The sequence below is a fragment of the Bombina bombina genome, chromosome 6, assembly GCF_027579735.1.
Source record: "Bombina bombina isolate aBomBom1 chromosome 6, aBomBom1.pri, whole genome shotgun sequence".
NCBI classification, from domain to species: Eukaryota; Metazoa; Chordata; class Amphibia; order Anura; family Bombinatoridae; genus Bombina; species Bombina bombina.
Genome location: NC_069504.1, coordinates 582,458,462 through 582,473,762, shown reverse-complemented (window position 1 = coordinate 582,473,762; position 15,301 = coordinate 582,458,462). Strand labels below are relative to the sequence as shown.

The 15,301-nt window shown below is 37.3% G+C and overlaps 1 protein-coding gene across 1 annotated transcript in view; it reads left to right on the top strand.

Annotated features, from left to right (window-relative positions):
* Positions 1–15,301, top strand: part of TRPM1 (transient receptor potential cation channel subfamily M member 1) — a 451,868-nt gene that overhangs the window by 386,959 nt on the left and 49,608 nt on the right. The window contains exon 22 of the mRNA XM_053717558.1: positions 6,915–7,089. Within this exon, the coding sequence (XP_053573533.1) occupies positions 6,915–7,089 (175 nt within the window). The remainder of the gene's footprint in view (positions 1–6,914; positions 7,090–15,301) is intronic.

Sequence of the window (15,301 nt, the reverse complement as noted above, 5' to 3'; positions counted from 1 at the left end):
AGACTGCAGGACTTCTCTTGTGCGGCACCAACCCTCTGGAACACACTCGAGCTGTCAGACTTCCTCTAATCTGTCCTCCTTTAAACACTCCCTAAAGACCTTTTTGTTAAGGTAAGCTTATCACCCAACTCAGTAGCAAATGAATTTCACTTACCTAATAGTTGCCCTCATCTAACTCTGCACTAACATCATCACCTTTGCAGTCCCCACCTCCTGTTTCCCATCTTCCTACCCATCTAGATTTTAAATTCCCATGGGAATAGGGCCCTCAATTCCCCCTGTAGTTGTCTGTTAAATTTTGTCTTATATTGTAATGTTTTACCGTTGTTCTTTTATCTTTGTACCCATTGACAGCGCTGCTAAATCTGTTGGCGCTTTATAAATAAGGAATAATAATAATATGGTATATAACAAAAAGATTCTGCCAGTACCTAAGATGGTGATGACCAGTGGGGGATGAGAGAGGAAAGCGGTTTAGGAGGGATCAGGGGAGTGGGAGATGTCAGATGGGAGGGTAATCTCTACTCATCAAAAATAAACCTTACAAGTTGATTAACCACTTCACTGCCAGGAATTTCAAGTAAGGTGCGCAGCTGCAATTAGCAGCATTCTAATTGCGAAAAAGCAATGGCAAAGCCATGTATATCTGCTATTGCTGAACAAAAGGGATCACAGAGAAGCTTTTACAACCATTTGTTATATGACTGCAGTAGTTGTGTGTAAATAATTTTAGTGAGAAATCCAAAGTTTGCAAAAAGATAACATTGTTTTTTTACATGATAGTATCTGGCAGCCAAATAGTGGCATCAAATATACAAAAATAGGCCTAGATCAATATTGGGTTGTCTATTTTAAAATATATATAGTTTTCCTAGATAAATCAAAATATTAAAAGCTTTATTTCTGTTAAAAAAAAAAAACTTTTGGTGGCTTTTGCGCACATGCATGTGTGCTAAATCTGACAGGAGTTTTGTTAAAGTGCAAAATATATATATTTCATATAAAATATTTTTAAAAATATTGGGCTAGAGTACGAGTGGAGTGCTAACAGTTACTTTTTTATTACATAATGAAAGTAAACATAATCACAATATATATATATATATATATATATATATATTATTATGGTATAGCCCGGATATCAAGGGTTAATACCAGATGAAAGATGTCCTGAATATGGGATCAGCAACACACAAACCCAGTTAATTCCCCCCAAACACGAGACCAAGCTCCATCTTGAGGGTAAAACAGAAGAATGTACTTTATTGAGGGCTATATGCCCAGTATTTATGCAGAACTCCCCTAGGAGACCAGATGGGGGGTTGGAAAAAGATAGTACATTAGATAGAGGGAAGACGCCCTTTTACAGGATGCAATAGAATTGCATTACTTAACCAAATAAACAATTAAACACAAGAAAACAAGGGAGGCGCCTCTCTTGTGTTTTTATCTTTTTAGAGCTACTACTACACAGTGGAGGAAGGGAGAGAGCAGCCTGAATATTCGGTGTACAAGCCTTAAAGTGTGAAACTAATTCTGCAATTTGGACTTTTAAATAAGACTTTGGGTACCCCTATCTTAAATTGGACATATATCTTTTCCCTTGGGGGAGTTCGTATGTATTGAGCAAATATATTCATATGTCTATTGTGATTTATGGTTATATAGGAATCTGTATAAGGCTCATAGCGCCCTCTGGTGTATAGCTTTTGTTACACACCACCTTTTTTTAGAAAACAAGGGAGTCCTTCTTGACACCTGGCAGTCTGATTAAACAATGTGAACGCTTATCACTTAAACTTAATTACAGTAAACAATAGCTGATGTCAGGAAACCTGTTTTCAGAAAATAGTTTCTCAAAGCTGAACAAAGTTAACCCTTCCAGTACTGACAGAGGGGTCTGTCACACGGCTCCCTCCTGGTGGGACACTCCGGCAGACCCGGCTTGACCCTTTGGCGGGTCAACTTGGGGTTGACCGGATTAGGAGGTGGTAGGCATGTCAGTTTGCCGGGACAATCCATCTGCATTCCCGTTATGAGAGAGAATTCCTGTCCGCATAAATAAGGGTTCAACTTCTTCAGTGCCCAGACCAGGGCTAAACAGTGCTTCAAAATCTCATCGGCTTCTTTACAAGTTTTTTGTACCTGCTCTTTATAGATATCCACAATCCCTTCATACTGACATAGGGTGCCCTTGAGTTGCTGCACCTCACTATGAGCCAGCGTCAGCTTTTCCTCCAGTGTCGCTAAGTTTGTCTTTAATGTTTCATGTTCCACTCTCAAGCTGGTGTTTTCTGCAGTCTGTCGGTGCAGCTTGTCTAGCAGAGATTCCCGTTCTAAACGCGATTTTTCCTCTGTGCTCCTCTTCTCTCCCGCTAGCACTGTTACGTGATTGTTTAACGTGACCATTTCATCCTCTACTTGACTCTTCTCCTTCATCAGCGCATTGTAACGGGACTTCAACGTATCAATGGCGGATAGAGATTTACTGAGCTCAGCATCCTGGGGCTCAGCAGCAGGTGGGTCAGTCTCTGCGGCACGGATCTGGGCATGGGTAGTCACAGGGTTAACATCGGCGGGACCCATGGGAGCGTAGGCAGAAACAAGGGGGGCCAAATTATTTCCAAGGAGAAGATCAGCTGGTAAGTCCTTCATGACCCCCACATTCACAGGTCTAGCGCCCACTCCCCAATCCAAATGTACCCAGGCAACAGGTAGGCGGAACACAGCACCCCCTGCTATACTCACAGCCACAGTGTCTCCGGTGTGCTGGTTCTCAGACACCAAGTTCTTTTGGAGCAAGGTCATGGTAGCACCAGTATCCCGTAGACCACTGACCTCCCTCCCATTCACTTTAACCAGTTGCCAGTTATCCCGGTGGGCAGCTTGCATGGGGTCTGCTTCATGTAGGATGCCCCAACATTCTTCCTCCTCTACACAGTGGGCCGCAGGCTGAGGGTTACGTGGGTTTCCGCCGGCGGGTCTTCTCCAGGACTGTGCTTGGTTCACTGTGTTTAGGGGACACTCTGGTCTTTTGTGCCCTAGTTGCTTACATCCAAAGCACCGAATAGGCTGTGAGTAGTCCCGTGAGTTGAACCGGGCTGTCTGAGGATAATTCGTGGCTGGAGGCCGTGTGGTAGAGCGGTGTGCCGGGGGTTGGTAACTGATAGCTGCTGTGGTGACTGGGGGTCTGTACTCCACTCTGGCAGGGATCTTAGTGGTAGCAGTGTCCAGTTTGCGGGCATCCGTATACTCATCTGCCAGGCGAGCAGCTTCATGCAGGGTGGAGGGTTTACGGTCCCGAACCCACTCTCTAACTCCTGCGGATAACTTGTTGAAGCAATGTTCCAACAGGAATAGCTGCAGCACCTCTTCCCCAGATATGGCTTGGCACCCCACCATCCAGTGAGCTGCTGTGCGGTGCACCTTATATGCCCACTCGACGTAGGAATCTCCAGCTAGTTTAACAGTGTCTCTGAACCGTCTCCTGTATGTCTCCGGTGTAATCGCATACCTGAAGAGCTGAGCCTCTTTTACAGCATTATAATCCCCGACTTCCCCATCTGGAATGGCCTGAAAAGCCTCGCTGGCCCGGCCGGATAATTTTCCAGATAATATCGTGACCCAGTTCTCTGCGGGTACCTTGTGTAGGGCACATTGCCTCTCAAAATCTGCAAGGTACCCATCAATCTCTCCTTCTGTTTCCAGGAAGTTTTTAAAAGCTGCAAAATGTACTTTTCTCTTTTCCACTGGGGTTGCTGTGACTTGGGCTGCTGCAGCGCCGCTTCGGCGAAGTAGGTTGGCCTCCATGGCTGCTATGACCCGGTCGATAATTTCGGCAGACAGGTTGGGGCCATAATGTACCAGTCTTATTTTAACCGCCCGGTCAAAGCTTGCTTCTTCGGGGGTTCTGTCTGATATGCTGGGCTCATTGGTTCCTTCGGGCCCTGGTACTCCATCCATCTTGGTCAGTATTGTAATAATCTCCCTCTTCCTGAGGTTACTGGCTTGTCGGACCCGTTGTTCTAGCAGGTCTTTAAGGGTAGCTCTTTTCAGCCTTTCATAGGGTACTCTCATTAGGTCCGGATGTGTAGTTGCTCTTCTGGGCAATGAGGACCATCCTGTCGCTTGCCACCAGTTGTTATGGTATAGCCTGGATATCAAGGGTTAATACCAGATGAAAGATGTCCTGAATATGGGATCAGCAACACACAAACACAGTTAATTCCCCCCAAACACGAGAACAAGCTCCATCTTGAGGGTAAAACAGAAGAATGTACTTTATTGAGGGCTATATGCCCAGTATTTATGCAGAACTCCCCTAGGAGACCAGAAGGGGGGGTTGGAAAAAGATAGTACATTAGATAGAGGGAAGACGCCCTTTTACAGGATACAATAGAATTGCATTACTTAACCAAATAAACAATTAAATACAAGAAAGCAAGGGAGTCCTTCTTGACACCTGGCAGTCTGATTAAACAATGTGAACGCTTATCACTTAAACTTAATTACAGTAAACAAAAGCTGATGTCAGGAAACCTGTTTTCAGAAAATCGTTTCTCAAAGCTGAACAAAGTTAACCCTTCCAGTACTGACCGAGGGGTCTATCACATATATATATATATATATATATATATATATATATTTTTTTTTTTTTTTTTTTATATATATATATATATATATATATATGCATCTGTGTACATATGTATTTATATGTGTATATATGTATTTACAGATATATATACACATATAAACACATAAATACATATGTATACATAGACACATATATGTGCATTGGAGCCCTTTCAGTTAAGTAAATGAAAACATGAAAATACATATTTATGCAATATTTATATTTAATAATGGTTTTAACTATGTATTTACTGTAAATATTTCACATTCCAATGTTCTTGGCATAGCAGAATATGTTCTATGTATTTATAAATACCTATTCCTATAAATATCTGTATATATCTATACCTATATATAATTTTATATTTATATAGAACATATTCTGCTATGTGAAGAACAATGAAATGTGAAATATTCATATTTTCATGTCAGGTTAGCACACTTGAGAATATGCGAGCAGGTTTCCCCCAATGAAAATAACAAATAGGCATGAAACAAACATAAGACGTTATTTATTAATTGCCTATTTAACAACTTTGAAATCACACACCGTATAGCTCTGGTACAATCACCCTGTATAATAATAATAATGTACATTATGCATTATGAAATGTCTCCCCATGCATAATGTATATTATTAGAATTGCTCTAATGGTACAAAAGAATACAGGCAGTTACACATATAAATACTACTGTTTTTGTTAGATAGAAGCCAAAGAATAACAATGCTTAATGCCTGAATAGGACAAACCATTATACAAATATAGATTACTGCAAGAAAGACTCATTTACAGCAACTACAATAGAATAATCACAGAAACAATACTGCATTATTACTGAACAATACAAGCATTTGTCTCATTACTGAAGTACAACCACAGCTACATTATGTAGAATCAATATTTGAACCTTCTATTGAAGACATTGAGAGTAAAATAATCACACACATTTTAGAATTTAATCATATTGGTACAAAAGACCCTAGTAAAATGGATGAAACTTCCTTTTCATGTATCGCCAAAATTACATTCAGGTGAAATATATATTATTTTAATAAGATGAAACAATACTGAAGTAATTTACAATTATTGATTTCAAATTGTTATAAACGTATTTGTTTACTCATTCTAACTGATCTAACTAAAGTCTGCAAATGTAGTGAATTTCTTAAAGGGACAGTAAACAGCAAACATGTTATTCTTTAAAAAAAATAGATAATCCCTTTATTAACCATTCCCCAGTTTTGCATAACCAACACTGTTATATGAATATACTTTTTACCTATGTCATTACCTTGTATCTAAGCCTCAGCAGACTGCCTCCTTATCTCAGATCTTTTGACAGACTTGCATTTCCTGCAATTAGTGTGTTGACTATTAAATAACTCCATGGGCGTGAGCACAATGTTATCTAGCTGTGAAAAACTGTCAAATGCATTCAGATAAGAGGCGGCCTTCAAGGGCTTAGAAATCAGCATATAAGCCTACCAAGGTTTAGCTTTCAACTAAGAATACCAAGAGAACAAAGCAAATTTGATGATAAAAGTAAATTGGAAAGTTGTTTAAAATTGCATGTCCTATCTGAATCATGAAAGTTTATTTTGAACTTTACTGTCCCTTTATGTAATGGCTTGCTTGCAAACTGTAGTCAAACACTTCTAATCTCTAATGTTATTGTTGTACAGCCAGGCTAGGGTTTTATCTATAGATTTGCTAGGTACAGGTTACATTTTTTTTTACATTTTATATATGTATGTATATATATATATATATATATATATATATATATATATATATATATATATATATATATATATACACATACACATATATAGTTTTGACTACTTGTTTTGTGTTCATGTTGAAGTGAGAGTTTTGCGTATGGATTTTATATATATATATACTCTCTCGTCTTTACTTAATCAGATGACTGAGGAAGGGGAGAAATATCCCCGAAACGTCACATTAAACACTGTTTGATTAAGTAAAGACCAGAGAGTGCAGAGTGTACTTCCTAGCTTAATCTCTCTTTCTCTCTCTCTCTCTCTCTCTCTCTCTCTCTCTCTCTCTCTCTCTCTATATATATATATATATATATATATACATACATATACATATAAAACTATATATACTGTGTCTGTGTATAAATATATATATATATATATTACAGTATAATATATATACTGTATATATACAAATATATTTATAATGTATGTGTAAAAAAAAGGGTTAAATTCTGGGTTTCTGAGATTTAGCAGTGTGTTTCTATTTGTTCCCTTTCAGATGATTGACATGCTGTACTTTGTGGTCATCATGTTAGTGGTGTTAATGAGTTTTGGAGTTGCCCGACAAGCCATCCTGCACCCAGATGAGGAGCCGTCATGGCGACTTGCCCGCAATATCTTTTACATGCCTTATTGGATGATCTATGGAGAAGTCTTTGCTGACCAGATAGACCGTAAGAGTAGAATCCATAGTAAGATTTCCTTTCTGTTTCAGAGGCAGATGATCAGTCCAAATTAATAATATACTTGTTTCAATTTGGAAAGCAGTGAATTGAAAATATTATTCTTTTAAATGGAATATATATATATATATATATATATATATATATATATATATATATATATATATATAATAAAATATACTTTTTGCTGAGAATGTTATCACAAAAGCTTTGCCTGCTCTATGTAAAAAAAATTAAGGGAGCATGAAATTAAAGCTGTTTAAATTGATATTAAAACTAACAGGAAATGTATATTTGTGCACAGCTCAAGTGAAGTAGCTTTCTGCTGATAAGCACAACACAATAACCATACTAATTATGGAAAGTGATGTGACTACACATGCATAAAAAAGAGAAGTTATTATTTTATCTATTTATAAACCTTATACAAATATATATATATATATATATATATATATATTATGTTATAATAAAATAAATGAGCTAATATATAAAGTATCTGTTTACGCAACATATTGTTTCTCCAGCTTATTTGATACTTCTTGTATTATTGAAGAGACACAACTACACAAACTAACTTGTGATCAAAGTAAAATGTAATATTGTCTATATATTATTTACACATTTCATCTAAATTGAAGGAATATTAATCATGTACGTGTCAGTATGAAAACTTTTTTATTCATTGCCCCTGAATTATCACATACAGTAGTTCAGTTTTTTATGAGCTCTAATTAAGTATTGGGGCAACAATATTTTATGGTGACACATGTTGAAATATGTGTTATGTTGATACTTTGGGCTCCATTTAATATTGTTTGGGTGAACATGATTCGCCTCCGCAAATCATGTCTGCCGGACCTCTCTGCGAGCGGACATTATATAATGTCTACATTTAACATTGCACAAGCATTGCACCAGCAATGCTTGTGCATTGCCGCCCCCTGCTCACTGGAGGCCAATTGACCATTAGCAAGGGCTTTCAATCATCTTGATCGAACTGGGATGATTTCAATCCAGCACCTTTTATGTGTCAGACAGGCTAAGGAGCAGCAGTTTTAAGACCACATGGATGCATTTCAGTTTTGAACAAATAGAAGCATTTTTGTAATATACACATATAAGCAAAAATGTTTCTAATAAAAGCTATAGCAGCTTCAAAGGGCATTTAAGTATGCCCCATGCACCAGCATTTTAAACACAGCACTTGCTCAGAAAGCCTAAGGTGCTTGTACAACCTGGTAATGACTCACTTTGTCAATTGCTGACATGATACAAGCCCCACTGGCATTCTGAGCAGCTGCAGTATTTAAAATGCTGGTGTACTGAGAACATCTAGCTATGCTTCACATGAATATCCAGAGAAAAATGTTAAACAGTGATAACGTTTACTAGATGCAGTTTTGCCAATACATGTACATTGCAAATATCTTTCTATACAAAGATGTAATTCAGATATGTGCATTTAAATTTTGACCAGAATGTCCCTTAAACTATCGTTTCAAGTGAGCGTGCTTGGTAAATAGAGCCTTTTGACATACAGTGCCAAACTTACTAGACTAGCAAAATATTTTTAATCCTTATACTAATTATTTGCCATATTGAATGAATTCAAATATCATGAACTGTATATTTTATTCTTTTTTTACAGTAAAAATGCAAATATCACACTACTTACAGGGACAGCAAAGTACAAAATTAAATGTTCACAATTCAGATAGTTTATATATATATATATATTACCAAATTTACTTTGCTCTCTGTTTTGAAGATTTAACCTAGATAGGTTGATAGGAGCTTAGTAATGTGCCTCTGTCCTTAGCATTCTATGGAAGCAGCGTTTGCAACTATGTACACTCAGCATTGCTATAAAACCTAGGGTAGGCTGATAGGATCTTAGAAGCATGTGTCTACTACTCTATGGCAGCAGTGATTGCAGCAATGTGTACTATTGCTATTAACATTGTTGCAAACACTGCTGCCAGATGGCTAAAGACATGTGCACACTACGTTCCCCTAGAATTACAAAACTGATCATAGAAATCAATTGGAAAGGTGAAATCTAATTCTCTATCAAATCCACTTAAATTTTACTTTACTGCCACTTTAACCTTTATTCCCAACAATTTACTAACCATATGATTGTTGACATTTCAAATTCCAATATACAGGATATAGGGTAAATGAGTTGCAAAGCATAAGGTAATCAAATTATTATAAAAAAATAAATTACATTCATAGGGGTTTATAAACTGAGCTAAACGATCTCCTTATACATAATAATTTGAAGCAATAAAAACTAAATGTAGTCTTTAAGGAAGACAAAAAGATCACACTATTAAAGGGACACTGAACCCAAATATTTTCTTTCGTGATTCAGATAGAGCATGACATTATTATCAAATTTTCTTAATTCTCTTGGTATCTTTATTTGAAATGCAAGAATTTAAGTTTAGATGCCGGCCCATTTTTGGTGAACAACCTGGGTTGTTCTTGCTGATTGGTGGATAAATTCATCCAACAATAAAAAAGTGCTGTCCAGAGTACTGAACCAAAAAAGCTTAGATGCATTCTTTTTTCAAATAAAGATAGCAAGAGTACGAAGAAAAATTGATAATAGGAGTAAATTAGAAAGTTGCTTAAAATTGCATTTAAGGGATATGAAACCCAAAAATGTTCTTTCTTTCATAAGGTGGTGAGAGTCCACAAGCCATTACTCCTGGGATTCAACTCCTGGCCAATAGGAGGATGCAAAGATTCCAGAAGCTCTAAGAGCACTTAACCCCTCCCACCTCTCTGGTATTCCCATCTTATCTTTGCCTCTACAAGAGTGAGTGAAGAATTTAGATGCTCCAGTTTTCAGCTCTGATGGGGTTTCTTAACCATTAGTTTGCATTTGAAAGCTAAGATAAGAAGAAAGGGGTTTTGAGAAGTATTAAGGCTTCATAAAGTAAATCTCCTGTGTGAGTTTTTGTCAGCAATCTACCACAGCTGTCTCAGGGACTGGTCCTTAGCCTCCTCTTGTTTGGCCTTGTCACTGTACTCCTATGTAAAATCCTCTGTTGTTTTATAAAGGACTGGCTGGGCTCTCTACTGAAAGCAGACAAACTGAAGCTGAGTAAGCACAGTAGAGTGAGTGTCTGTCAAGTAAGTACACTCACATAACCCATAGGTAGGTACATTTTCTTTAATGTATATCATAGCCAGATTACTTTTTGTCACAGGTAAACACAGACAGCTTGTGTTTTAGGGGGCTATATGTTTGTGCACATATTTTGATGACACAGTATCTTTGTGCACAGTTATACTTTATTAAGTATTATGAAGCTTTCTCTGGAAATCATTTGAGAAACAGGTTGCTTTGGGGACAAATAGACAGTATTATAGCATATTCTAATTGCTAGTTTTTCATTATGTGTAATATATTTTTTTCCTTTTTCCATCGCTCTTGGATAGCAATGCTCAGTGCGATTCTATCTAACTCTATCTTACATTTTTCCCAATGCACTGCAGAGTTGCGTGTGAGCTTTCTCCTTTCTCTCAGTAAACTGCATTCATTTTACATCTCAACAGCGTGTTTTCTCAGCTCCGTTCACAGTGGTCACTAGGAGGAGGTGGGTACGCAGCATACCAAGATCGGGAATTAGTTATTGAGATTTTTCTACACTATAGGTGTATACTTTATAGGACATTGTCTGTCTTCTTTTGCTTGTCTCACATACAGCAGCAAATTCTGTAGCTTTCACTACTGGTAGTACCCTGTTTACTATTCTGTTTTTTTCTGTCTATGTAATAAATACTTTTCTAAATATAGTTATATATATTGCCTGTTTATCTGTGGAGAAGACTGGAACTGTCCCTTTTAGCATTTCCTCAGACACCATTAGAAGGAAGATTCACAGATGATTTTGTTACCATTAAATACATTCATAGTTTGCACATTATCGACAGTTTGTCCTCCAGTTCAGTGTTACTGTAACTATAAATGGAAAATTTAACTGTGAATTTCCAGCTCAGCTTTGTCATGTATGGATCACCTTATGCATGCTAATCAATTTAATATTTTTTTGCATTTAATGGTATCTGTCCTTTTTTTGTTCCAATAATACAAAGGAGTGCTTCAGACTTTGCTCCAGGATATAAATGTTTATGTGCTTTACACTCTGTAGTTGTGGCGGATAGGCCTTCTTTTTTTTTCATTTAAATCATAGTCGGCAAACTTGGTATCTAGAGGAAGATTTTCTCTCTCCTTTTCAAGGAAAGATCTATTTGGACATGATCTTGACACTATCATTTTCATTGTGACGGATGGAAAAGGAGTCTTTCCCCCTCAGGACATCATGTCTAAGGGAAAAATAGAAAGAAAAAATTGTCATTTTATATTCCTTTTGTCATTCTGGGAAGCTAACATTTTCCTCCTCTTTATAATAACCTGAATCTTACAGATCTTTCTGGAAATGTAATTCTAGTTGGAACAAGGCCAAGTAATCAAAACGCCTGCTTCCTCACACAAATTAGAATTAGGATACAACCCTAATACAGATTCTTTTCTGATAGGGGAAGTTTAGGCCTTTCTCAGAAGGTCACAATCTGTCCAGGATCTCTGGGTTCTAAACATAGTTTCCCAGGATTACAGAATAGGTTTCAAATCATGGCCTGTTCAAGGAAGGTGTTTTCTGTTTCATGTTCCAAAAGACCTTGTGAAAGCAAAAGCTTTTTCTCAGTCAGTTCTTGATCTGGAACTTATGACTATAATAGTTCCAGTTCCAGTTTTGAAACAAGGTTAGGGATTTTTCTTTCCTTTCTATAGTTCCCAAGAAAAAGTCTTTAAACACGTTTCTCAGAATTCTTATTTTTAAAATAGAAACATATGGACTATCCTTGCCCTTATTTAATAGGGTCAATTTATGTCCATGTTTAATTTGAAGGATGATTATCTTTTTATTCCTAGTCCATCTCCAGTTTTCTGAGGTTTGTTTTTCAGGACAAACTCCCTCAGTTTGTGGCTCTTCTGTTGGGTCTGTCTAAAGCTCCCAGAATTTTACGAAAGTTTAAGGAATTAATTGTCTGTATTTGTCTGTATTCTGTGTCTCCATATCTGGATGGCATATTGGTTCAGGCTCCAACAGCTATAGCTCATACCAACAGTCTAGTGTTATTTTTTGCAGATATAGTTGGACAATTAATAGCAAAGAATTCTCTATTTAATTTTCTAGAAGTCATTTTAGACTCAATAGCAATGCATATTTCTCTAATAGATCAACTGAGATTCAAGTCACAGTCATCTTGCTCACATCTACAGTCATTTTCCAACCCATCTGCAATTCAATATATGTAACAGTTATGTCTGATGACTGCAGCATCAGATACTCTTCCTTTTGCACGTTTCATATGAGACCTCTTAAACTTTGCATGCTTCAACAAAAATTACACTCATCTATCTCAAAGAATCCTATTAGATTCTTCAGCAAGGTAGTGAGAAAATTGTCGACATATGAAAATCTCTTGTATTAGGGTTCACTTTGGGGGTTCAGGAGAGCACAGGGAGTTTGTTACCATCTGGAGGCAAGTTTTCCAATAATTATCTTTGAGCTCAGAGCAATCTTCAGGTCTCTTTAGACCTGGCATCTCCTGAAAAGAGAAACCTATCCAAGTTTTTAATCAGACAATGTTACTTCTGGAGCTCAATTATCAAGGGGGAACTTGCAGTTCCTTAGCAATGAAAGAAGTCTCAAGGTTTTTTATTTGAACACACAAAAAATGTCTGTATAATTTTCTGAATTACACATCTGTTGATACATCTCAGGACTGTCCTCCAGTAATGTTGGTATATTTATCAGCAGCAATTGCCAACAACGTTTTACGTATTGTAATTATGAATATTAATAATTAAAAATTATTGTCAGCAATATCTCCAATGAATATAGTAGAATTTGTCAATACACTCCAGTGAAACGTTATATAATCTCTGTAGTGTATTCCAAAATGCTATTGAGATATCTAGAAATTATGACAATAAAATTATTATAAATATTAATATTTCATCTCAAATAAAAGTAATTCCTAAATTCTAACCAGTTAATCTCTATAAACAGATTGATTATATTTATGCAGAAAATAGTGTATTGATTATGACCAAATATATATGTCTAGTTGTTACAATATCCTATATCAAGCAGGCTATAAAACATTTACGCCTAGATTTAGAGTTTTGTCGGTAAGGACCCGCGTAGCTAACGCATGCTTTTTTCTGGCCGCACCTTTTAAATACCGCTGGTATTTAGAGTTCACAGAATGGCAGGGTTTTCAGTGCGTTAGGCTCCAAAAAGGGAGCGTAGAGCATAATTTAACGCCACTGCAACTCTAGATACCAGCGGTGCTTACGGATGCGGCCAGCCTCAAAAACGTGCTCGTGCACGATTCCCCCATAGGAAACAATGGAGCTGTTTGAGCTGAAAAAAAACCTAACACCTGCAAAAAAGCCGCGTTCAGCTCCTAACGCAGCCCCATTGTTTCCTATGGGGAAACACTTCCTACGTCTGCACCTAACACCCTAACATGTACCCCGAGTCTAAACACCCCTAACCTTACACTTATTAACCCCTATTCTGCCGCCCCCGCTATCGCTGACACCTGCATATTATTTTTAACCCCTAATCTGCCGCTCCGTAAACCGCCGCTACTTACATTATCCTTATGTACCCCTAATCTGCTGCCCCTAACACCGCCGACCCCTATATTCTATTTATTAACCCCTAATCTGCCCCCCACAACGTCGCCTCCACCTAACTACACTTATTAACCCCTAATCTGCCGACCGGACCTGAGCGCTACTATAATAAAGTTATTAACCCCTAATCCGCCTCACTCCCGCCTCAATAACCCTATAATAAATAGTATTAACCCCTAATCTGCCCTCCCTAACATTGCCAACACCTAACTTCAAGTATTAACCCCTAATCTGCCGATCGGAGCTCACCGCTACTCTAATAAATTTTTTAACCCCTAAAGCTAATTCTAACCCTAACCCTAACACCCCCCTAAGTTAAATATAATTTTATTCTAACGAAATAAATTAACTCTTATTAAATAACTTATTCCTATTTAAAGCTAAATACTTACCTGTAAAATAAACCCTAATATAGCTACAATATAAATTATAATTACATTGTAGCTATTTTAGGATTAATATTTATTTTACAGGCAACTTTGTATTTATTTTAACCAGGTACAATAGCTATTAAATAGTTAAGAACTATTTAATAGTTACCTAGTTAAAATAATTACAAAATTACCTGTAAAATAAATCCTAACCTAAGTTACAATTAAACCTAACACTACACTATCAATAAATTAATTAAATACAATTCCTACAAATAAATACAATTAAATAAACTAACTAAAGTACAAAAAATAAAAAAGAACTAAGTTAAAAAAAATAAAAAAATATTTACAAACATTAGAAAAAAATTACAACAATTTTAAACTAATTACACCTACTCTAAGCCCCCTAATAAAATAACAAAGACCCCCAAAATAAAAAAAATGCCCTACCCTATTCTAAATTACAAAAGTTCAAAGCTCTTTTACCTTACCAGCCCTTAAAAGGGCCCTTTGCGGGGAATGCCCCAAAAAATTCAGCTCTTTTGCCTGTAAAAAAACACATACAATACCCCCCCCAACATTACAACCCACCACCCACATACCCCTAATCTAACCCAAACCCCCCTTAAATAAACCTAACACTAAGCCCCTGAAGATCTTCCTACCTTATCTTCACCACGCCGGGTTCACCGATCGATCCAGAAGAGCTCCTCCGATGTCTTGATCCAAGCCCAAGCGGGGGGCTGAAGATGTCCATGATCCGGCTGAAGTCTTCATCCAAGCGGGAGCTGAAGAGGTCCATGATCCGGCTGAAGTCTTCTATCAAGCGGCATCTTCAATCTTCTTTCTTCCGGATCCATGTTCATCCCGCCGACGCGGAACATCCATCTTCACCGACGACTTCCCGACGAATGACGGTTCCTTTAAGGTACGTCATCCAAGATGGCGTCCCTCGAATTCCGATTGGCTGATAGGATTCTATCAGCCAATCGGAATTAAGGTAGGAAAATTCTGATTGGCTGATGGAATCAGCCAATCAGAATCAAGTTCAATCCGATTGGCTGATCCGATCAGCCAATCAGATTGAGCTCGCATTCTA